This window comes from Cebus imitator, unplaced genomic scaffold, assembly GCF_001604975.1.
Source record: "Cebus imitator isolate Cc_AM_T3 unplaced genomic scaffold, Cebus_imitator-1.0 Scaffold391, whole genome shotgun sequence".
NCBI lineage: Eukaryota > Metazoa > Chordata > Mammalia > Primates > Cebidae > Cebus > Cebus imitator.
Genome location: NW_016107706.1, coordinates 3236653 through 3262546, shown reverse-complemented (window position 1 = coordinate 3262546; position 25894 = coordinate 3236653). Strand labels below are relative to the sequence as shown.

Below are 25894 nucleotides of genomic sequence, written 5' to 3'. Positions count from 1 at the left end.
CACTGTAACAACAAGCACCCACCTCTCAAATCACTAAGCACCAGAGCCAATGAGGCCACTGTAACAACAGGCACCCACCAATCTACAAACGAAGCTGAAGATTTCTAAAGCCCTACTGACAGTGCAATTTTTTCAAATGGGTTTAAAATTTAGACCAACTTAAATAATCTGGAGAGTTCTTGATTCTCTATGTACCAAAAAATACTTAAGAAGGAGATAACAAACGCACACAGTGTTCAGGCAACATTTCTGGGGTTTAAGTTAGCAATAGCTTTCAAAATCCAAATACATACCAATATGATAACACATCTTAAACACACATGCTTTTACTTGTACATCACAAAATATTTGCAGAAAAAAAATACAAGATATTAGTAACATTCATTCCTTGGTGCCTGACAGAGGTAGAATAGAAACCCTTGATGTATATATTTTGTACCTTTTGATTTTTGAATATATTTAAAATTTCAACAAAATTAAGATATATCCAAATCAATAAAATGTACAATTCCTTCAAACAAGCTATTTCTCAACTAGGAAATCATCCTATAGATACAATCCCACTGATTCACAAACATGAACATAGAAGAATGGTCTCCAAGCATTGTTTTCCATTGCAAAATGAACTAAAATACATTTAACCATCTATCAGTCACATATGGTCACAATAAAGTATTCTATGAGCTGTTAAAAAATGAAACTGCCATGCAGATACTATTAGGGAAAGATGACTAAGGTACATCGTTCAGTGAAGAAAGCAATTTGCTGAACAGAATGTAGAGTGTAGCTACATTTATATTTAAAAGGGAAAAAAACTGGCATTATTAATAGACATTACTGAAAAGACTCACAAAAAACATTTTAGTAGTTGATTTTGTAGACAGAGATTACTTTTCATCACATTCTTTGGAAGTGTCTGAATTTTTTAAACGAATATAAAACTATTTATTGACCATCATTCACCAGTATTTTTTTTATACACCAGGGGAGGGCGCGAACACAGTCCCCACTACCACAAATTATGCAGTCGAGTTTCCCACATTTGGGGAAATCGCAGGGGTCAGCACATCCAGAGTGCAATGGATAAGCCTCACCCTGGGAAAACCACCTTCGTGATCATGGTATCTCCCCTGCCAGGTAAGTATTCATTCACCACTATTTTAAATAATAAACGATACACAGTTGGATAACATTCTGATTAATGCAAAGTTGTGTTTTCTGGCTTCTGCTGAACTAGTAAAGCAAATACTAAAAAGACTGAGCTACATATAAGGAATGAGTTGAGGTAAAGAAAAAACACGGGAGTCAATCGTTTAGATCCAGGGTCCCAGCCCCTCAGCTGTGGGCAGGTGCTGTGTCTACGGCCTGTTAGGAACCAGCCGCACAGTAGGAAGTGTGCAGAGGACAGCAGCATCACCGCCTCAGCTCCACCTCCTGTCAGGTCAGCAGCAGCGTTAGATTCTCAAGGAGTGCAAACCCTACTGTAAACTGTGCCTAAGTGGTATCTAGGATCTATATTGACACTCTTGAGAATCTAATTAATGCCTGGTAATCTCAGGTGGAACAGTTTCATCCCAAAATCATCCTCCTCTCCCACCCCTCCACCACACCCCACCATCTGTGGAAAAATTGTCTTGCACAAAACCAGTCCCTGGTACCAAAATGTTGGGGATCGCTGGTTTAGATTACTAGAGTTTGTTCACTCATTTATAGCAGTAGATCCTAAACTGCCAACATCTCTAACCATCTAATTAGCTTCCATGAGCAACGTCTTAGATATTTCATGAATCATGATCTTGTAGTCAATGCAGCAACAGGGATTTCAAGTTACACGTTCTTACCTATAAGCAAGAGCTACACAACTAGAATACATGGATACCAGGAGAGAAAAAGACACTAGGGCCTGCTTGAGGGTGGCGGGTGTAAGAAGGGAGAGGATCAGAAAGAAACACTTATCAGGTACTAATCTTATTACCCAGGTGGTGAAATGATCTTTATACAAAACCCCATGACACCCAGTTTACCTATATAATAAACCTGCCCATGTACTCCCCCCAATCTAAAATAAAACTTCAAAAAAAAAAAAAAGAAAGAAAGAAAGAAGAGAAATGGCTCACTCAAAGAACATTTTTAAATGCCCATTTAACTGTCTTATTTATTTAAAACATACTAGGATTAGTTTAGTTTCCTCATCTGGATGGGGAGGTTGTTGGGTTGTTGGCCTTAATAAAATGTTTCTTTAAGGAACTTTGCAAACAAACTATTGCATTTGTAGATATGAATGCTTTTAAATTATCAATTTAAGGCCAGGTGTGGTGGCTCACACCTGTAATCCCAGTACTTTGGGAGGCTGAGGCGGGCGGATCACCTGAGATCGAGAGCTCCAGATCAGCCTGACCAACATGGAGCAACCTCATCTCTACTAAAAATACAAAATTAGCTGCATGTTGTGGTGCATGCCTGTAATCCCAGCTACTTGGGAGGCTGAGGCAGAAGAATTGCTTAAACCCGAGAGGCAGAGGTTGCAGTGGGCCAAGATTGCACCATTGCACTCCAGCCTGGGCAACAAGAGCAAAATTCTGTCTCCAAAAAAAAAAAAAAAAAAAAAAAAAAAAAAAAAAAAAAAAAAAAAAAAAAAAAAAAAAATCAATTTAAATTGTCTGATTAATTAGAATCATTTATTTCACTTGATATGCATGGCTTCAGGAAAATTTTCAATTTACCTGGAAGTGATTTATCTCTTAGGTTGCTCAGAATGATGGCATATTGGAAACATGGGCTTACCTGAGACTTCTGTTTTGGCAATTGTTTAAAAAAAAAAAAGAGGAAAACTATTATGTGTGCATTTTACATATACATACACAAAAACAAAACCACCAGAATGATCCTTAGAGGCTTATGAAAACCCAAGTTATGATTGAGTAATGACTATGAAAATTTCCCCCAACGTTTAGAAAATCTGTTCTCTACTGCAGAGGAAATAATACACCATGGTATCGAATGTTCTTTTCTGATAAGGGAAGCAACTACAGAGAACTTCTGTCTCTTTGTTCAAAGTAAACAGAGCTATTGACGGAAAAAAAAAAAAAACCAACAACTCTCCCAACACCGTTTTAAAATGAACATATCAAACTTGACTTTCATTAGAATGTAGTTATGTCTTCACACTAGTAAATAAAAAACCAAGACTCAGATTTTATATATCTATAGCTATCAATAGATTGATTAGATAGATAGATAGATAGATAGATAGATAGATAGATAGATATAAAATCTGGGTCTTGGTTATATACATATATATATATATATATATATATATATATATATAAACAATGTTAACAATTACTAGCATCATCCTCTGGGCAAGAATGCCAAGTTAGTCTTTCTTCATAAAAGACAATTACAATTTGAGGACACTTCATACTTGTCTCTTTTGCCAGCATCAATTTGGTCTCATCTGAATCTCATGAGAAATATCGATTCTCCACTGCTGTCTGTGGCACCACTTATTCCTTCAGGATTAAGACCTCTAGCAAGCTCTCTTGGTTTCTCAGTAGCATCTCTTTCCTTCTTTGATTTACTGTCATCAGATTCCCTGTGAGATAAGGTATTTTGTACCATCCTTTTCTGACTTAATTTGAGAATTAATAAATGCTTCAATTAACTCTGGAGAATCTAAATTTTCTTCAGGTTCCCAAGCATTGTCAGCATCTGTAAATCCCTTCCAGTGAAGAAGTAAGAAAATATTCCTCTTTCCCATTTTCTGCACTTCAATCTACTACTTGCACTTTGGGAGGCCGGGGCAGGTGGATCTCCTGAGGTCAGCAGTTTGAGACCAATCTGGCCAACATGGTGAAACCCCGTCTCTACTAAAAATATGAAAACTAGCCAGGCATGGTGGCGCACGCCTGTAGTCCCAGCTACTTGGGAGGCTGAGGCAGGAGAATCGCTTGAACCCAGGAGGCAGAGGCTGCAAAGAGCCGAGATCACACCACTGCACTCCAGCATGGGTGACAGAAAGAGATGCTGTCTCAAAAATAAATAAACATAAAGTGTATAATTTAATCAATCAGTTTTAGTATATTTATGAAGTTGTACAACCATCACCACTATCCAATTCCAGAACATTTTCTTCACCCCTAAGATGAATCTCATACACATTAAGTCATTCTCTACTCCCCTTCCCCAACCCATGGAAACCAGTAATCTTACTTTCTGTCTCTAGGGATTTCCTTACTCTGGAATTTCATATAAACGGAATCATACAACATGTGGCCTACGGAGTCTTGCTCTGTCACCCAGGCTGGAGTGCAATGGCACAGTAAGCCCAGCTACTCGGGAGGCCTGTCTCAGCCTCCCGTGTAGCTGGGATTACAGGCATCTGTCACCACGCCCAGCTAATTTTTGTATTTTTAGTACTGACAGGGTCTCATCATGTTGGCTAGGCTGGTCTCGAACTGCTGACCTCGTGATCCACCCACCTTGGCCTCCCAAAGTGCTGGGATTACAGGTGTGAGCCACAGCACCACGCCAAACATGTGGCCTTTTGTGTCTGCTTCTTTCATCTAGCACAACATTTGCAAGGTTCGTCTATGTTGTAGCATGTATCAGTACTTCCTTTTTATGGCTGAATAATATTCCATTGTAAGGATATGGCATATTATGTTTATCCATTCCTTAGCTGATGGAGATTTGAGGTGTTTCCACTTTTCTGGCTGTTATGAGTAATGCTGGTAAGAACAATCATGTACAAGTTCTTATTTGGGCATGTTTATATTTCTCTTAGGTATATACCTGTGAGCAGCATATCTGGTCTTATGGTAACTGTTTAACTTTCTGAGCAACTGTCAGACTGTTTTCCAAAGCAGATGCACCATTTTTCTTACCCACCAGCAATATATGAAGTATCAAAGTTTTCCACTTCCTTGTCAACATTTGTTGTTATCTTTTTTTATTTTAGTCATCCTGGTGGGTATAAAGTGTACTGAACGATTTTAAACTGGTTTTCAGAAAGGTGATTCAAAGAAGCCTACAACACACGAATAGGCAAAGAGATAAACAGAATAGAACAGAAAGTTCAGCATTAGTGGCATCTCAAATTACTGAGGTTAAGACAGACTTTTAAATTAATAGTGCAGACAAATAGGTAACCATTTGGAAAAAAGAAAGCTAGATTCTTACATTAAACTACAATGGACCAAGAATCTAAATGTAAAAAAATGTAACACTACAGTCATCTGAAGAAAATTCAGGTAAGCTCCTCTTTAACTTTGGTGTAAGGATCCAGATCTGGGGGCAATAAACAATAGATTGATAAATTTGACTACGTAAAAACAAATTGCAAGACAAAAAACACCAAAGTCAGAAGACAACTGACAAATTTGGAGAAAATAACTGCAATATATAACACAGACAAGAGCTAATGAACAAAAAATTCTTAAAAATTGAGGACAAAGAACCAAAATCCATATCGAAAAATGGGAAAGAGACATGAACATAATTCATGGTAAAAGATATAAAAATGATTATTAAATACATTCTTAAAAGTTCAAACTCACACATAATTAGAGAAATGCAAATTAAACCTATCCTAGAAAAACAATTCTCACCTATCGTACCAGATAACTTTTTAAAATAAGGAAACAAATTCTACTGGTGACACTGTTGGGAGAGAGGCACCCTCATACATTGTTGGTGGCAATGCAAATTGGCACAACCCTCTGCTAGATGAAACGTTGATAATATCTAACAAAACTACATATGCGTGTATACATATGAATTAATATGGAGTGATTTCCAGCACACACTCTCAATGAAAAAATCAGACCAGGTGCAGTGGCTCATGCCTGTCATCTCCGCATTTTGTGAGGCCAAGGTGGGCAGATCGCTTGAGCCCAGGAGTTTGAGACCAACCTAGGAGACATGGCAAAACTTTTTCTCCATTTAAAAAAAAAAAAAAAAAAAAAAACTTAGCCAGGCATGGTGGCATATGTCTGTAGTCTCAGCTACTTGGGAGGCTGAGGTGGGAGGATCGCTTGAGCCTGGGTGGGTGAGGCTGCAGTGAGCCAAGACTGCGCCACTGCATTCCAGCCTGGGTGACAGAGCAAGATCCTGTCTCAAAGAAAAAAAATAGAGAGAGAGAGAAAAGAAAAGGGAAGAAAGGAAAAAAAAAAAAAAAAAAAAAAGGAGGTATAAGAAAATAGCATGTGTGTGCTCATTGCTGCAAAAAAAATCCAGAAAGTATGGTCCAGAAATTAAAGAAACTGATTATAGGTCTGGATGGGCAGGAGGCAGAAAGGAGGAAGAAATGAAAATGGTGGGGGAGCAAGGATAAGAAGGAAGTGGCATGTCTCTAAGCCTATCTTTTGTAAAGTTCTGACTCCTAGAACCATGGTAGTATTTCATGTGTCCGTCATATAACCAAAATATAAACAAAATCAATCACAGTGTGGGGCAAAGCCTAAAATGGAATACACACACTAAAACTAACGAGCCTGAATGCTCTACAAATTACTACCATAACCACAGTAAAAGGAGTGGGAAAGAAAAGAACTATCAGTAACTTAACTGGAGGCTCTAGGGCTGAAGACAAAAAACACTGCAAATAAACGAACATAAAATGAATAAAAATCTAGTCGGTAAATGTGTTTCTCACAGAGGTATACGGGTTACCTAGTCTGAGACTCATAGAACTGATTAAGTAAATATATTGTAGACGAATGATGTTACAAATAAATAAAAAAGGCTAAATGATCATGGTGTCTGGACTGGAATCAGAGACATCAGTATAAACTCATGGTTTTTAACACAGACATATGCAGACAGATACAATAATAACAACTGTAGTATCATCAGTTAGTGCACATACACACGTCCTAGCTCTGTCTGCCGAGAAGTCCCAGAAACAGTGACCTTCCACTTAGCAATGGCATATCTAGTACCAGATCTTGTTTCCTCTAACATTCTCCAATAGGAACCAGAGATCCTTAGAGAAGTGATTAATTCCAGGGCTGGAACAGGGAATACACAATATCAGCCTGGAACATCTTGCGGTGTCTGAAAGTAAGGAATCGCTCAAATAAAGATGGGGGCTTTTTTGAAGGAATACACGAGCCAGTCTAAAGGAGCGCCTTATGGTTAACGCTGGAGCAACTTTAGCAACAAAATAATCATGGTACTGGATTTTATCCCATAGGATAAAATAAACATCCAAGTCCATAATGAAATCATGCTATATACATGCCGACTTTATGAGGAAGCTGTGTGAGGGGAGTACAGAAAATCTCTGATTTTTGCAACTTTTCTGTAAGTCTAAAATTAGTTCAAAATAAAGCATTTTTTTTTAAGGTACTAGATTTTCCCTGATAAAAAAGAGGAAGATGAAGAGGTTACGGAAGAGAGCAGAGGGAGAAGGAGCCTGTGAGAGTTGAGAAGCCTCATTCATTGGAAGTCATAGTGGCAGTCTACGTTGACATCTATATGAAGGAAGAAACGGCCCTCCTTTTTTCTTCTTTTTTGAGACAGGGTCTTGCTCTGTTGCCCCAGCTGGAGTGCAGTGGCATAATCTTAGCTTGCTGCAACCTCCACCTCCGAAGTTCAAATGATTCTCCTGCCACAGTCTCCCCAGTAGCTGGGAATACAGATGCCCACCACCACTCCCAGATAATTTTGCCATGTTGCCCAGGCTGGTCTCAAACTCCTGGGCTCAAATGATCCACCCACCCTAGCCTCCCAAAGTGCTAGGATTATAGGCGTGAGCAACCACACCCAGCCAGCCCTCTCTTTACTTCATATTTTATCCCCCCAACTTTCAGAAAGCTGGAAGGTTTCTGTGTTTATAAGAAACAGTATAAAATTGTTATTCTAAGCCACACATGGGTTAGAGTCAAAGCTACACATGTCTATAGAGCACCTGAAATGTGATTACTGCATGATGAAATGTCGTGACAAGAGTGAAACGCGTACTGGGTTTCAAAGATAGTACAAAACACTCATGGGCAGGTGTTGAACAATGAGAACACATGGACACAGGGAGGGGAGCACTACACACTGGGGTCAGTTGGGGGGAAATAGGGGAGGGACGGTGGGAGGTGGGGAGTTGGGGAAAGATAGCAAGGGGAGAGATGCCAGATGTAGGTGATGGGGAGGAAGGCAGCAAATCACACTGCCACGTGTGTACCTATCCAACAATCTTGCATGTTCTTCACATGTACCCCAAAACCTAAAATGCAATAAAATAAATAAATGAAAAAAAAATACAAAAAATAAATAAATAAATAATAATTTTTTAAAAAAGATAGTACAAAACAAAAATAAAGAGAAAAATACCTTATAATGTTTAATAACAGAGACAATATTTTGGATACATGGGTTAAATAAAATATATCATTAAAATAAATATCACCCTTTTTTTTTAACATGACTCATGTAAAAAAAAATGTTAAATTGTATATGTGACTCTCATTATACTTGCATTGCACAGTGCTGGCTGAAATCTGAATGGAACCTATACTGAGTTAGCACCCAGGGCATCGCATGTATATAAAATACCCAAATACTTCTCAAGCCACATGGATGTCAGGAGACCTGGAGACGTGTTTTTTGCAAATCAAAGAGTCAGACAGGGAAGTACTTTTTTCTTGAAGATTTGCAGACTACAGATACATAAAGAGAGCACAATGACTGGTGGCACATTCTTTAACCATAAATTCTAGGCTAATGTTACCTTTAGCACAGTGGTATGCTAAGACCCAGTTCGTATCAGTTCACAAGAGCCAATTGTTTAATGTCTAGAAATGTTACAAGCTGGTTGATACAAATTATAATAAAAAATTGTATGACAAACAAAACCCATTACTTCCGAATTGTTAGTACATTTTGCTCTTATCTATGATGAGGTTTTGTTACATCTATCTTAATATGTATCTGTATGCTAAAAACAAAATACAATGTCATCCTACCACAGATCTCTTCCCTGCTCTGTTGCATGATATCACATTGGTACCATGAACTGAGCCACCACGGGAGTATTTCCAAGCTTGTCCAACCCACCGCCCAAACAAATTCAAAAATTTTCTTAAACATTGAGATTTGTGCGCAGAACTTTTTTTTTTAAGCTCATCAGCCATTGTTAGTTACTGTATTTTATGTGTGGCCCAAGACAATTCTTATTCTAGTGTGGCCCAGGGAAGCCAGAAGATTAGACACCCCTGATTATACCATGGAAATCAAGAAATGCTACAATTCAAGGCTTCTGTCTTGAAGAGCCAGTTTTTTTGCCAGAATAGCACTGCCTTTAAGGAGACAGTAAAATGCAGAAAACATCAAAGGAACAGATAATAACAAGGGTTAGGATGTGAAGAAATTGGAATCTTCATACACTGCTAGTGAGACTGTAAAATGGTACAGCCACTTTGGGAAACAGACCAGCAGCTCCTCAAAAGGTTAAATATAGTGTTACCATGTGATCCAGCAATTCTGCTCCTGGGTATCTAGCTGAGAAAAATGAAACCAAATGCCCTGAACACAAATGTTTACAGCAGCATTATTCATAACAGCCAGAAGGTGGAAACAACCCAAACACCCATCAACTGAAGAAGGAATAAACAAAATGTGGTTTATTTACACAATAGAATGTTACTTGGCAATAAAAAGGAATTAAGTATTGATTCATTTTACAACACGGATAAACCTTGAAAATATGCTGGTGAAAGAAGTCAGTCACAAAGGGCCTCATATTCTATGATTCCACTTATATGAAATATCCAAAATAGGCAAATCTATACAGACAAAAAGTGGTGGTGTTTAGGGCTCGGAGTGGGGGAAATGGAATGACTGCTAATGGATGTGGAGGTTCTTTTTAGGATGATAAAAACGTTCTGAGATTTATTGTGACAATGCTTGCACAACTCTGAATAGATCAAAAAGCATTTAACTGTACACCTTTAAACAGGTAAATTATATAGTATACGAATGATATTTCAATAAAGCTCAAAAATCCATAGACTCTTTCCCTTATTTCCCTAGATACAGGTTCCTGCGTCCCAGTTCAGCTGGAATGACATTAGACAAGCAAGGCTCGCTGGGCTCCTCCTGAGAGATGCTGAGGAGAGGAAAGTGTGGTTTCCCAGGAGTAACCAACAGCCTAGAGGTCCCCAAAAGGAGGCCTTCAGGCTGGGTCTAGTTTATAAGTTTAAATCTGAATAGACAGCTGAAAAATCACAAGATTTCATAGTTTTTAAAACCCCAGATTTTGTTGGGCAGGGCGGGGTGGCTCACGGCTGTAATCCCAGCACTTTGGGAGGCTGAGGCGGGAGAATCACTTGAGGTCAGGAGTTCAAGACCAGCCTGGTCGACATGGTGAAATCCCATCTCTACTAAAAATAAAAAAAATTAGCCAGGCATGGTGGTGCGCGCCTGTAGTCCCAGCTACTCGGGAGGCTGAGGCAGAAGAATTGCTTGAACCCAGGAGGTGGAGGTTGCAGTGAGCCGAGATCACTCCTGGGCAATAGAGCATGGATAATAGAGTGAGACTCTTTCTCAAAAAAAAAAAAAAAAAAACCCAGATTTCTGGCGGGCATGGTGGCTCATACCTGTAATCCCAGCACTTTGGGAGGCTGAGGCAGGAGAATCGCTTGAGGTCAGGAGCTCAAGACCAGCCTGGCCAACATAGCAACTAAAGTTACAAAACAGCTGGGCACAGTGGTGGTTTGCGCCCGCTAGTCCCAGCTACTCAAGAAGCTGAGGCAGGAGAATGGCCTGAACCCAGGAGGCGGAGGTTGCAGTGAGCCAAGATGGCACCACTGCACTCCAGCCTGGGTGACAGAACAAGACTCCATCTCAGAAAAACTCCAGATGTCCAACATCTCTTGCCATCAGAAGACGACAGCCCAACCTGGTTCCTATGATGAACTGCAGGCTGCAGCAGCAGCACCAGGCACAAGCTCCCCACCACTCCCGTCACCTCCCTTCCCCAGAGGCTGAGTCGATTATCATTAAGAGAAAAAATACGTTTCTCTCCATCCCGAACAGAAAGCAAAAACTGAGGGGGGTCTGAGAGTTTCAAGAAAAATGCGTGACATCAGAGAGTTCTGGCGAGTGAACACAGCCTTCCTGCTTCCCAGGCTAACACGGTGCCCGCTGTCAGGAGAACCAGCTTTTCCTCATATGTGCCAGCCTCACTCCCTCATGTGCCCCGTCTGGCCCCAGCACATATGGGAAGACGTAGTCCCTGTGTCAGATTCTAAGTGCCATGAAGGCAGAACCACGTGTGGTTTGACTCACAATTTCTCTCTGGCAGCTAACACTGACTGGGCAGAACATAAAATGGGTAACCATGTGACCAGGGAGAGAACAAAGGCAGCCAGAAGCCCATGTTCTTGAACCACTCAACCCCACAGAAGCCATTTCAAGTAGAAAGAGCACTTGAAGCCCACCAATTTTTCCTTTCTTTACCCCACCTTCTTTCTGCCTACAGTTTACCCATCCACCCACCAAAATCAAATTTAGTTCAAGGGGAAGTTTAGCCCTCTGAGCCAGCTAGGGATAGAATGGGTAAAACAAGGTATCGGTGGTGTGGGTCCTCACATGCCCGGCACCATCCGGACACAGCGCACCCTCTGGGTGGGGGCGCTACTCACGCTTGATGAGGTATCCTGGGGAGTGGGCAGCAACAATGTGCAGGACTGTGCAGCCGTCCCCATCCTTCTGGTTGATGCGGCCTTTCCACTCGGGCTTGTGATCCATTAACCACCGGAAAAGATGGTTTTCCCCTGAAGGGAATTAAAATGACTTACTAATGGTTTCCACATACAGTGGAAAGTCAGCAAAGTTAATTTGTGCAGCAGCAATAGATTAAAAAGAAAGAAAGAAAATCAGCAAAGCAAGTCAATGTGGACCACACTAAGGTAATCAAATGAGGAGTCCAACACACGTTTCCACTCACCACAAACAGGTGTGGGGAGACACAGGTGTTTGTCAAGTGAGAGGAGGAGTTATAGAAAGTTACCCATAATCATCTTAGATCAGGTTCCCTAGAAGCCTGAGATGGGGATTCCTATACATGCGACTGAGCTAGAGATAGCAAGAGAAAGAGTGACGGAGGCAGGACAGGTAGGGGAAGCAGCTAAGCAAGGACGTGATCCTAGTGGGGCCACTCCAGCCTGACCTCAAGAGCAGCTCTGCAGCAGGAATGCACCACACTCTGGACCACCTTGAGGCACTGGGGCTGGCCTTTTGAATCCCCATGTCGTCAAATGAGAACTACAGAATGCACTCAGGGAGAGAGCCAAGGTCCAGAAGGAACCTCCCTGGGAAGTGGTTTCTGTTAGCAAGGAGCAACTCTCTGGCCAAGGGGCCAGCTGTGAGTTGTTAGCAGCCACCATTGACAGCAGGTGGGGGTGAGGGGGTTGGTGGTAAAGAGGATCTGGGTGAGGCACAACGGCCTCCACTTTAATAATCAAGCCAGTATCTCTAGTGAGATTACCCTACTACATTATTATCAATAGGACATATATTGAATTCTATTCCCAGACTCCTTCCTTAGAGCTCCTAAGATCTAGGAAAGTCACACACTTCTGTCAAATCTTTGGACACCCATTTGTCACCATGTCAGAGTTCTCCTCTGAGAAACAAATCAAGGTTTAAAACTTGTGAACTTGAAGGCTTGATCTTACTGATACCACCTATAATCACAGGAACTAACATAAAGTAGACACAATGGGAAACCATGACATTCCTAACCAGAGCCACACTTCTCTGCCTTCCAGTTTCCTAATCTGAAACTGGGAGGATTAGATTAAGCAGCTTTCAATCAGGCTTTACTTTTAAATATTTATCCACCAATCTCTGTGTAAGAATAAAATCTCTTGGCCAGGTATGGTGGGGCTCACGCCTGTAATCCCAGCACTTTAGGAGGCCAAGTCAGGCAGATCACAAGGTCAGGAGTTCGAGACCAGCCTGACCAACATGGTGAAAACCCATCTCTGCTAAAAATACAAAAAAAATTAGCCAGGCGTGGTGGCGGGCAACTGTAATCCCAGCTGAGGCAGGAGAATTGCTTGAACCCGGGAGGCAAAGGTTGCAGTGAGCTGAGATTGAGCGTGTAATCAGGAGGCTGAGGCAGGAGGATCGCTTGAACCCAGGAGGCCAATGTTGCAACAGGCTGAGATCGCACCATTGCACTCGTCTGGGCAATAGATCGAGACTCCGTCTCAAAAAAAAAAAAAAAAATTAGCCACGTGTGGTGGCTGGTGCCTGTAAAAAATCCCAGATACTCGGGAGGCTTAGGTAGGAGAATCACCTGAGCCCAGGAGGCAAAGGTTGCAGTGAGCCAAGATTGCATCACTGCACTCTAGCCTGGGTGACGGAATGAGACTCACTCTCTTTTTCTTTCTTTTTTTTTTTTTTAACGTGACTAGAGACTCACTCTCAAAAAAAAAGAAAAAATCTCTTATAAATTCCTCACCATATAAAACAAATAACAGCAGGATAAATTTAGCTAATGCAAAGACAGGGGTCCCGGGCCTCAAGCCCCATGGCCACCTCTTGCTCCCCCGTTCCGGGGAAATGATACAGCCTACAAGAGGTAGACTAGACAAGTTCTCTCGGCCCCTTCTGGTGGTAAAATGTTATGGGCGAGTGTCCCACAGTGATGCCACGTGTGCTTGGAAAGAAAAACAAACTTTTATCTAAAGTGTGAGTGTGTATGTATGTGTGTGTTAATGATAAAATAAAAATATTTTTAAAGTTAAATCCTATAACCAGATGGTGAAGCTTAAAAAAGAATTTCATGAAAATAGCAGTCCTTTAAAAGAAGCACAACCAAACTACATGAGCAACAGCTCATGTCTCCCTTGGGGTCCCCCCAGCCAAGGGACTGTGTCGTTTGTCCCATAACACAGCGGTCAGCCCTCTGGGCTAAAGTGAAAATGAACCTAGGGAAAAAGACCAAAGCTGCCTCTGCCGGCAGGAGGAAACTCCGCAGGTCTCCTGGGAGCGTTACCCAGCAACCACTTCCCAGGGAGGTTCCTTCTGGACCTTGGCTCTCTCCCTGAGTGCATTCTGTCGCTCTTGATTGACTGACATGGGGATTCGAAAGGCCAGCCCCAGTGCCTCAAGGTGGTCCAGAGTGTGGTGCATTCCTGCTGCAGAGCTGCTCTTGAGGTCAGGCCGGAGTGACCCCACTAGGATCACGTCCTTGCTTAGCTGCTTCCCCTGTCTATCCTAAGTCCATTCCTTGGGTCCCAGGGCTCCACCCTGCTGCCAGGATCTCTCTAGAAACACAGAATCCTTTCCGTTTGGGCCTCCTGGAGCTACCAGGTGCCAGGAAAGATAAAAATGATGCTATTTCCCTGCTGCTTCATTCATTTGAATAATCAGATCATTTGAATATTCAAATAGTCTGCATTCAAGAGGCTTAATTCTAGTTTCACTTGAGCTCAGCAGAGTCCCAGAATGGCTAGAAGGACACCTTAGAGGATGTAAAATTGGGAGAAGACTCACTGGCTTGGATGCAGAGTCGCATGAGGGCATGAAGGGGATACGGTCCTATAGTCTCAACACTTGCACCAATGGAGATGAGCCACTGGACTAACTTGGGCACCTGTTCCATCTTCTCATACAGTCCAATGAAAACGTATTTCTGGAAAAAAAAAAACACACACACACAGGACAAATTATAGAAGTCACTAGTTAAGATGAAGCTTCAAACTCCTTTACCCATAAAGTTTGGAATCAGCCTAACTTGGATTAGCTGTGGTCCAAGCCTAGCATTATTAGAAATAACAAATTTCTGGTAAGGCAGCTGAAGGAAAATGTCCCAGACACAAGGAAGATATGTTTCAAGAAATTACCTTATGGGGCCAGGCATGGTAGCTCCACTTGTAATCCTAACACTTTGGGAGGACAAGGCAGGCGGATCACCTGAGGTCAGGAGTTCAAGACCAGCCTGGCCAACATGGCAAAACCCTCCCTCTACTAAAAAAATACAAAAATTAGCCAGCCGTTGTGGCAGGCATCTGTAATCCCAGCTACTCAGGAGCCTGCGGCAGGGAGAACTGTTTGAACTCAGGAGGCAGAGGTTGCAGTGAGCCAAGACTCTGCCATTGCACTCCAGCCTGGGCAAAAGAGCGAGCCTTCATCTCCAAAAAAAAAATCATCTTACCTCAAAGAGACTTTTCAGTGATAACTCTGGGACATGAATATTTCTTGGTAGCCGGTCTTTTTTTGCTGACAGAAGTAGAAAAGGCTGGTGGAAGGAGAAAAAAGAAAAGGCTGGAATAATAATGTTCTCCACATAGGTTATTAGAGCACAAAAGTTACATTAAGCTTTAAAACAAGCAAATAAAAAACACTCTCCAGCTTTGTCTTTTTTTAAAGCGCTTGCCAAGATGTTCAGCTATTTGCTGTGACAATCAGTCTCTGTCTAGTCAACTTCCTGTTAAGGACTACGGCCCCTCCACACTTCCTCCAAGCCTGCTGAGGACAGGAACAGCTGATGTCAGGCAGCATTTCACAGTATAGTTGCAATGGGATTAAAAAAAGAAGTAATTCCCTGCCAAGTTCTTAAGGTTTAGCAACTGGAAGACTCAAATCCTTTAGAAATAACCCATTCCAATCAATTATCCAGCACATCAGTGTTTTAAAAGCCCCAAGTACGTGGAGCCCATTAGACCCTGTCAAGCGGTATGCTGGAGCCAGCTCCGAGCAGCTATGGAGCTGATTACGCACATCTCTTCCTAACTCCAGGTCTTGTATGTCATTTTAGCCGCTGGAAACTGGCCATGGTGAGAGTATTTATGTTACCAAAATTAGCAAATGCTACAAATCGGGACCCTTTTTTTCAGAGACCCAGTTGTTAAACCACTGACCCTATCTAAGTTGCTGAAGAGAATAAATCCCAGAGAAGTTAAGCTGTTTTCCTAGGTCACGCAGTACATCCTGAGAAGCCCCTACTGAGATCATTCAGGTATGCTTCCAGGGGTAAGAATTCCTAGCTCTGTGATGACCATGATTGGAGAACTAGTCTCAGCTCCAGCCTCTCTCACGTATGGCTCTTGCCAGTGGACTTAGGACGACAGGAACTGAGCCCATGGCCACATCTTGCTTCTAGTTTCCTTCAGATTGATACCCATTCTTTACAGAGTCTCACTCTGTTGCCCAAGACTGGGGTGCAGTGGCACAATTTCGGTTCACTGCAACCTCCACCTCCCAGATTCCAGCAATTCTCCTGCCTCAGCCTCCTGAGTAGCTGGGACTACAGGCACATGCCGTCATGCCTCGCTGATTTTTTTTGTGTTTTAGTAGAGACAGGGTTTCACTGTATTGCCGAGGCTGGCCTCGAACTCCTGAGCTCAGGCAATCTGCCCACCTTGCCCTCCCAAAGTGCTAGGATTACACGCATGGCCACCGTGCCCAGCTGACCCATTCTTTTTCTTTTTTTCTTTTTTCCTTTTTGAGACAGAGTCTCACTCTTGTTGCCCAGGCTGGAGTAGAATGGTGTGATCTCAGCTCACTGCAACTTCCGTGACACCCATTCTTAACTTTTTACCCTAAACAGGCCTCACTGCCCACACTCAACTCCACATAATATGTTCAGGATTTTAGCAATCCAGATTGCTGGCCTTTTAAAAGATGGTTCTGTCTACAGTGTTTGGGAATTACCAGAGCCGCACTGCAGGTAGGACGTTGGACCTGCCGCCTGGGCTGGATTCCTGGGCCCTCCTTTGACTGGCTGGGACAATCATCTATTAGGAGTTGCCTGTCTCCCATTCTCTCATTCTCTACCTAGGCCATGGAGCTCTATTCATGTCCATCCCACACTGGGAGGAGAGGACAAGGTTCTTTTTCTGAGTGTAGTAAATTAAACTATATTCCTGCTAATGAGGCCTAAGTCCTCCTATTCATAGATCTAACCTAGAACTTGGAATTACAGAATTTCAAAGCTTCTTTAAAAATAAAGCTGGGAGGATCACTATGGATCTCTTGGTCCAGCTGCCTTATCCACAGAGAAAAGATCCCAAATGTCTTTTAACAGGGCCCTGGATTTCTGACTCCTGGTTCCCCAAGAGTTCAATCTGCTTTCCTCATCCCTGCTGCCTGCCCTCCCAAGATTTTTTAATATGGGGGTAAGCGTCAGGGAGCCCATGGCTGGGCTCTAGGGGTTTCCTATGAGTCCCCTGAAACTATATACATAATTGTCAATGCACGACAAGAGAGCCCCATACATTTCATTAGATTTCCAACAGAATCCATTATCTCGCCCAAAATTTAAGAATTCTCTGTTCCAAAGTCACCCAACCTGCTTGGATCAGGAATCCTTAATAGGCTGCCCTTACTTTTGGTGGCTTTTCTGGACTGCCCAGCTTTAGAGAGCCCAGCTTTCCCTGTTTCCCTGTTCTAACCAAACTCCTAGCTTTGGCCAGCACATTCTCATGAGCACTTACAGCCTAACACCAATGACAACTACTATTCACCGGGCACTTAGAGTATGCCCGGTATTATAAAACTCCTCAGCTCAGCGCCTAGCACTGTAAGCCTTCAACAAACATTACCTGATAGTTGCTCTTGTCTATTATTTCTAATTCTCACCAAAACTCTGAAGGAGTAAGTTTATGTAACTCAACTTACAAATGAGGAAATAAAACTCAGAGGGGAAGTAACTGGCCAAAAATAGTAAGTGGAGGATTCTGATTCAAGGACACATCTGTGTGAAACCGAAGCCCAGGCCTCCGCGGTCCACCCCCTCCTCCATTCCGTGGATTCCTGGCCCTGGGTTCAGGTCCTACAACCTCAAGTAGCTACTATCCAAATGTTAGCAGTCCCTCAAAAGCACATCGGAACCCTTGGGGGCAGCCCCGATAGGCCATCTGGGAACACACTAGCTAATGCAGTATAAAAAAGAATTGTGAAAATGAACACACAACTTTGTTTTTCTCATTCCATGCGACCATTAGCATCTGTCCTTTACATTTCTTTGATGACAGTGGGGACACAGAGCAAGGAGTGAGGTTGCCACAATCTAAGTGTTTTTCTCCATCTTTAAAAATAAATGGAAACTGGCTAATTAATCTATCTCAAAGACTTTCCATCTTTAATGATGTCCCAGTTAAAAATTCATCCTGGCATCAAGATAAACAAATAATAAATTGCAATCCCTCAGTGTCAATGAAAAGAAATCATTTAATCAAGAATGTACTCTCCCCATGAGAGAGTCATCACCTTTTACTTACATGCCATAATCCTTTTTTTGCCAACTTTTCTATTACAGATTGCCACACTTCTGCTGGGAATTCAGTTGTGAAAATATGATCAAAGCAAGGCAAGAAACTTTGCAAAACAATGGAGTCATCTGAAAGAAAGTTTCATGATTTAAGAGATTTTAATGTGGGGAAAGTCTACAGCATTTGAGAAAAGGTCCTCCAATTAAGATCACACAAAGACAAAGGGTAAATTAAAGATACCCAAAAGAAAGGCATTTTCAAAGTAATATGAAGTCCTTTATAACTGATTAAAGTGGCAATTATTTTCAGTTCATCATAAAATCAATCCCCCAAGAGTTAGGCAGCATAATTAATGTTCACTTTGCCTTTCTAGTTGCCAAGCCGTGTGATCTGTGCTTATATTTAATCCCTCAAACAAACCACTAAGGAAGTACCTATTATCTCCACTTATAGAAGAGGAAATGGAAGCTTAAGTCACAAAACTCACTTCCTTTAAGAAAAATGAGACAAATATTGTTACCTGAAAGATTAGAAACTATGACAAATGAAGATAGGTTTCATGGCATATCATGCAGCTCGCTCATGACAAGAAATAAGATTGGAACCCAGATCTACCAATTCTTGTCATCAGCATTCATACATTCTTCTGGCCTGGTAACCCATCAACCTATTACACCTTATGATCCTCCAATCACATTTCTCAAATCCACGGATGAGACTGTCCAAAGGGACAGGTCAAGAGTCAGAATAACTTCTCACCTCTTCCAAGGTTATTAATTTCAAAAAATAAGTAAATATCAAAACAAACGTATACTATATGAAAGGATACAAAGTTTCTCACAAATATATTTTTCAAAATTTAGAAACTAGGTCACGCCAATTTCTTTACCTTCCAAAAAGGAGTACTTTGGTAAAGTATTGGATGCGTTGCCCTAAGAAGTCCTGTTAACTGCCCCCTTTCAGGGTGGGGCAGAATGCAAACCAGCCAGGTTACCTTAACGGGCAGTTATCAGGAAGCAGTGTTTTGGAATCCCTATAACTCTGGCCTGGCTTCTGACAGAATAGTGACATTTAAAAGATGCAGAGGATGGGTGCAGTGCCTCATACCTGTAATCCCAGCACTTTGGGAGGTGGAGGCAGGGGGATCACCTGAGGTCAGGAGGTGGACACCAGCCTTGCCAACATGGTGAAACCTGGTCTCTACTGAAAATACAAAAATTAGCTGGGTGTGGTGGCAGCGCCTGCCATCCCAGCTACTCAGGAGGCTGAGGTGGGAGAATCGCTTGAACCAAGGAGGCAGAGGTTGCAATGGGCCTAAGTCTGCCACTGCACTGCAGCCTGGTCAACAGAGCGAGACTCCAACTCAAAAAAAAAATACATATATATGCAGAGAAGGCAGTGAGGAAGTGCAGGGAAAAACCAAGCCACCAGGTTAGGAAGAAAGTGAAGCTAGCCTGGCCACTGTTGGCAAAAGACTGAGTGGAGAGCTGTGACCCATCATCACCTATCCAGAGACTTTCTACTTCCCTGTCTAGGGGACATGGCTGCAGCTGCCTCTAACTCTCTCCCACTGCCTGCTACTGCTCTAACCCCCTCTCTGAACCAAACTTCTCAAAATCTGTGGGATTCCACCCACAGACCACAGAAGTTGGTTTCCCACAACTTCAATGGGAACAGTTTGAGTGATAACGGTCTATCAATTGCCAGCTGTGGTTTCCCCACATTTAAACGCCAAAGACCATTTTTCAGAAATTCCAACATGTGCCATTTTTAATATTCTAACATCTCTGAAATCAGGATGTGTCTTACAATCAGTGTGGTCTCTCACTGGCAGTGCACAAATTAACAGCACTCTTAGTGCAACTTAAATTTGATCAAACACCATGTTTAAAAACAACAGCCTAGGTACTGGCAGGACTTTAGACTGCACCATCACTGGCAAGGAGTGAGTTTATTCACTGTGCTTTACTAGTTTCTGGTTTTGCCTGATCTAAGCCACTGACAAAGCTATGTCTTAGGTCAGGTCATTAGAGTAGTAACTTAATGCAGTGACACAAAAGGTTCCCCTCCCTGCTAGGCTGAGCACGTAGGTCTTCTGCTGATTCTACAGCACCAGGGGGTGAGCTGCACAGCCCTGACACAGAGCACCCATTATCAGCTTTCATAGGACCCTCCCCTCAGCCCTTCCAGGTTATTTTCATAGCAAATAAATATTTTCTTAATAGACTGGAAACATACATGTGAAAAATCACAGGAAAGGCTGGGTGCAGTGGCTCACGCCTGTAATCCAGCACTATGGGAGGCTGAGGCGGTGGATTAACTGAGGTCAGGAGTTTGAGACCAGCCTGGCCAACATGGTGAAACCCCATGTCTACTAAAGTACAAAAAATTAGCCAGGCATGGTGGTAGGCATCCATAATTCCAGCTACTTGGGAGACTGAAGCAGGAGAATTCCTTGAACCTGGGAGGCAGAGGTTGCAGTGAGCCAAGATCACACTATTGCACTCCAGCCTGGGCAAACCAGAGTAAAACTCAGTCTCAAAAAAAANAAAAAAAAAAAAAAAAAAAAAAAAAAAAAAAAAAAAAAAAAAAAAAAAAAAAAAACCACAGGAAAAAGCAAAACATCAGGCGAGCAGTATAAATATGGAAATCTCTATGGATAGCAACACAAAACACTTAAGAAGTCTGCAACCGGCCGGGCAAGGTGGCTCACGCCTGTAATCCCAGTACTTTGGGAGGCCGTGGCGGGCTGATCACAAGGTCAAGAGATCGAGACCATCCTGGCCAATATAGTGAAACCCTCTCTCTACTAAAAATATAAAAAATTAGCTGGGCATGGTGACGCATGCCTGTAGTCCCTGCGACTTGGGAGTCTGAGGCAGGAGAATCACTTGAACCCGGGAAGCGGAAGTAGCAGTGGGCCAAGATCACATCACTGCACTCCGGCCTGGTGACAAAGTGAGACTTCGTCTCAAAAAAACAAAAAAGTCTGAAACCAAACTCGCAAAGCTTTAAGTCATTTGTGCAAAAAGTACTTCATTGTTTTCACAAAGGCAGAAGCCACCGAAGCTTCCAAAATGCTTTCTAATGTGTGAACTAGTTTCATTAAACTACATAAATCAGTCACAAAGAAACACCCAGAAATTTTCTCCCCATGAGCTTGAGTCCCCAGGAGCTATTAGAATAAAATAACAAGGACTTTACAAAAAGTTTCCCCAGTTCCAACTTACTGCTTATAGTGGTGAAGACTCCAACAAGGAAATCAGCCACCGGTGCCTGGTCTTGGCTTCTCTGCACAAGTCGCAGACCTTCAAAAAACATGCGGGCGGCTTCATAAGGCTGGAGCAACCTCAGCAAGGAATACCCAGCTCGGTAGTATCCCTGGAACAGGAAAAAAGCAAAGCTGTCCTGTACCACAACTCCTTTAACCTGCTGGTGAAAGGAAAAGCAAGACTGGCAACACGGGAAATCCAACTCTGAAAGTCTCACTTCTGGCTGGCTGCAGTGGCGTGTGCCTATAATCCCAACATTTTGAGAGACCAAGGCAGGAGGATCGCTTGAGCTTGGCCAACATAGTGAGACCTTGTCTCTACTGAAAAGAGAAGAAAAATTAGCTGGGCATAGTGTCACATGCCTTGAAGTGACACTTCCAGCTACTCAGGAAGCCGAGGTGAGAGAATTCCATGAGCCCAGGAGATGGAGCTGCAGTGAGCTACGGTCATGCTACTGTACTCCAGCCTGGGCAACAGACTCAGACCTTGTCTTACTTCTATGTCAACAGGGATTTTTTTCTAACCAGCACTGGGTACATGGTTTCCACATTGTATTCTGTGCCATGTTGCTCCTGTCATTTAACTGTCAAGAAAGCAATCACTTTCAAGTCCATGACTTAAATAGCATCTAACATATGACACAGAGAGGAGGAAGAAGGTCTGTTTCCAGTTACATCTGCGGTTGGTTTGTTTTTTTATTGATTAATTGATTGATCGATTGAGACAGAATCTTGCCCTATCACCTAAGCTGGAGTACAGTGGCATGGTCCTGGCTCACTGCCACCCTCTAATTCCTGGGCTCAAACTAGCTGGAACTACAGGTGTGCACCACCATGCCAAGATAATTTTTCTATTTTTTGTAGAGACGAAGTCTTGCTATATTGCCCAAACTGGTCTTGAACTCCTGCCCTCAGGCAATCTTCCTGTCTCAGCCTCCCAAAATGCTGAGATTATGAGGCCGGGGTGCAGTTCAAGTGAGCCACTGCACCTGGCCTTATTTATTTATTCATACTTCAAGTCACAGCTTGGGCCAGAACAGAAGAATGAAAACAATCCTTTGACTAGTTAGTGTTCAGGAAAAGAATGAGATTGATATGAAAACAAAGGTGTTTTTCCTGCCCCTTTCAAAGTAAACACAATTTCCACTGAGTATGTAAGAAAAAAATTGTAGGCCAGGCGCAGTAGCTCAAGCCTGTAATCCCAGCACTTTGGGAGGCCGAGACAGGTGGATCATGAGGTCAAGAGATCGAGACCATCCTGGTCAATATGGTGAAACCCCGTCTCTACTAAAAATACAAAAGATTAGCTGGGCATGGTGGCACATGCCTGTAATCTCAGCTACTCAGGAGGCTGAGGCAGGAGAATTGCCTGAACCCAGGAGGCGGAGGTTGCAGTGAGCCAAGATCGGGCCATTGCACTCCAGCCTGGGTAACAAGAGCGAAACTTCATCTCAAAAAAAAAAAGAAAAAAATTGTAATGACAAACATTAAGATTTACTGAGTTCTACATTATAAGCAACATTCATGAGAGGTCAAGGAAATATTTGATTTCTATAGAAAGAAGAAAATTACAATGATCAATAGAAGAAAATGGTCACATTTTGCCCATATACAGATAATATAACTCTTCAAATAAGAATAAAATGATACTGCCTTCCCCACTTTGATCATCTGAATCAACCTCAGGTATCTACCAAAACAATTTTCTGTCTAAGATAACAGGAGGCAGGGTGTGGTGACTCAAGCCTGTAATTCTGGCACTTTGGGAGGCCAAGGCAGGAGGATTGCTTTAGCCTAGGAGTTTAAGACCAGCCTGGGCAACATAGTGAGACCCTGTCTCTACAAAAATAAAAATAAAAATAAAAATTTTAATTAGCTGGGCATGGTAGTGCAAGCCTGTAGTCCCAGGTATTCCAGAGGCTGAGGGAGGAGGATCACTTGAGCCCACAAGGTCAAGGCTTCAGCCTGGGTGACAAAGCAAGACCTTGTCTTAAAAAAAAAAAAAAATGATAACAGGTGTTCACCAACTGGGTTCATAAAATAGGAAGTACTTTAAAATTCCACATAACACCAAATTTCTGACTATTTATTGATTTGTTTTAACCTTCATTTGAAAGTCTCAAGACCTCAGATAACAAACGAAGGAGGAGAAAAAAGTAAAAAGTTGTGTTTTACTTTTTCTAACCATGCAACCTAGTAGAGAATCTCCCATTTCTTTGCCTTCCTCAGATTTAAGAGTTTGTTTTTTTGGTTTTTTGCTTGTTTGTTTGTTTGTTTGTTTTGAGAAAGATGAAGGGGATCAGAATATGCCACCCTAAAATATGCCACTTTGGCATAAGGATTATTTTGAGCTGAAGGTATCTGAGATTGAACAGATGCAAAAGAAGCTTCCCTGAGCTTCGCTAAACTGACTAAAAAGCAGAAACTCTGAAGAAATGAGGACTGCCATAAATCTCCTCTCCCAGGGAAGTTTTATGGCCATGAAGAGAGAAATTCATCACCAAGACTGGCCTGAACAAACCTTGCTAAGACAGCCCTAATCATCCCACATACATACACCTTCCCACAGTCTGCAGCCCCTACAGACCTAAAACTCTTTTCCTTTGTATTGTCACATCTCTACAATTTATTACTTTTTATTAAAAATATCATAGACGATCTTAGGCCTGTCTACTTTTTTGGAGCTTTCTTTCTTTTCTAGGAAGATTCCTTTGACACACAAAAGTCAACATCAAATGAAATCTGTATACTTGTCTCCTATTAATCTGTCTCTTGTCAATCTAATTTGCTGCACCTTCAGGAGCTGCTGCAGGTTTGGCCACTCAAGGAAGAGCCCCTTTGATTAAAAGCATCAAGTAACTTGGGACACTGTCACAGCCTCCACTTCAGAGATGTGGGCAAAACCCAAATAGTAACAGCATCCCAGCTAGAGAATTGGGAATATCCTAAAATACCTTTGGGAAGAAATCTCCCGCGAATGCACTTCCATTTCCGAAACTAGTCAATAACTTCTAAAGCAGCAATGTCCAATCTTTTGGCTTCCCTGGGCCACACTGGAAGAACTGTCTTGGGCTACACATAAAATTCACTAATACTAATGATAGCTGATGAGCATTAAAAAAACAACCACAGGCCGGGTGTGGTGGCTCACACCTGTAATCCCAGCACTTTGGGAGGTGGGTGGATCATGAGGTCAGGAAATCCAGACCATCGTGGCCAACATGGTAAAACTCCATCTCCACTGAAAATACAAAAATTAGCTGGGCATGGTGGCACGTGCCTGTAATCCCAGCTACTTAGAGGCAGAGGCAGGAGAATCGCTTGAACGCTTGAACCAGGGAGTCAGAGGTTGGAGTGAGCTGAGAATCACACCCCTGCACTCCAGCCTGGGCAACAAGAGCAAAACTTGCCTCAAAAAAAAAAAAAAAAAAAACCCAATGTTGAAAGAAAGTTCATGAATTTGTGTTGGACCACATTCAAAGCTGTCTTGGACGCCAGGTTGGACAAGGTTTTTCTAAAGTATTCATCTTCCAATCGAGTAAGTTTGAGTCAGGGTCCACTTAGGTAAAATGTCCAGATCCCTCTCTCAAAGTTGAAGTACTCCACAGGTCAAACCTCCACCACTCCCTTCCCATTGTATTCTGTTCCTAGCAGTCACACAGTGTGTGCTGCTTCAGATGCTCCAGAGTTGCTATTGAATTTAAGGCCTCTGATTTTGATGCTCGGCTTCTCCCCAGATTGAACACAAACTACTCAAGAGCTAGTAACAGTCTTCCCCTCCTTTCGTCCGCCTTGAGGCACCAAGCACGGTAAAGGTGCCATGAAGAGTGGCACTCAGGACATTTTTGACGAAAAAACAATCAAATGATGTCTATTGACCTTTGTTAACAATCTTAAAGGGTCTTAGTGGCCTCTCAACCTTCCATGATCCCTCCAAAGAGCTGGTTTCTCCTGTATCAAATGCCTTCTGAAGAATCGGTCTTGTGTCATTCACCCAGCTTGCATTTGAAGTAAAGCTTTGCTCAAATCAAACTTGCAAACAGCAAAGAGCATGAACAGATTATGAGTCTGGGTGTAACTACCTCAGAGCAAAACCAGCTCCTCTGAAATCTCCACTGTGCTCCATCCACTAGAGGCCAAGCTCTGCTGTCCCTACGCGGTGCATTTCAACACTCGGCAACCCTTGTTTTCACTCTTCTCCAGATAATGATCACATGCCCTATGGGCAACTGTCTGAAGATGCAAAGAGAGCTGAACCAGAAGCATTCCTAGCATTTCCACTTTTAAAAGGAAGGGAAAGAGGCAGGCTAAGAGGAAGGAGGCAGCAGCTGCCACCCCCAGATGCCACTGCCCCTTCACTCATCCTCTCATCCACTACCCAGTACTCCAACTCATCTCCCCA

At 42.4% G+C, this 25894-nt stretch overlaps 1 protein-coding gene and 1 non-coding gene across 2 annotated transcripts in view; both read right to left on the bottom strand.

The window, feature by feature from the left end:
* The window catches only part of TRANK1 (tetratricopeptide repeat and ankyrin repeat containing 1), a 126589-nt gene that overhangs the window by 51108 nt on the left and 49587 nt on the right, over nt 1-25894 (bottom strand). The window contains exons 4-8 of the mRNA XM_017508487.2: nt 21452-21602; nt 18231-18349; nt 15164-15247; nt 14503-14641; nt 11640-11771 (exon numbers count right to left, since the gene is read on the bottom strand). Coding sequence (XP_017363976.2) covers nt 11640-11771; nt 14503-14641; nt 15164-15247; nt 18231-18349; nt 21452-21602 — 625 coding nt within the window. The remainder of the gene's footprint in view (nt 1-11639; nt 11772-14502; nt 14642-15163; nt 15248-18230; nt 18350-21451; nt 21603-25894) is intronic.
* On the bottom strand, nt 984-1145 carry LOC119468204. The gene has a single exon (XR_005196850.1). It is a non-coding gene; the product is annotated as a U1 spliceosomal RNA (small nuclear RNA).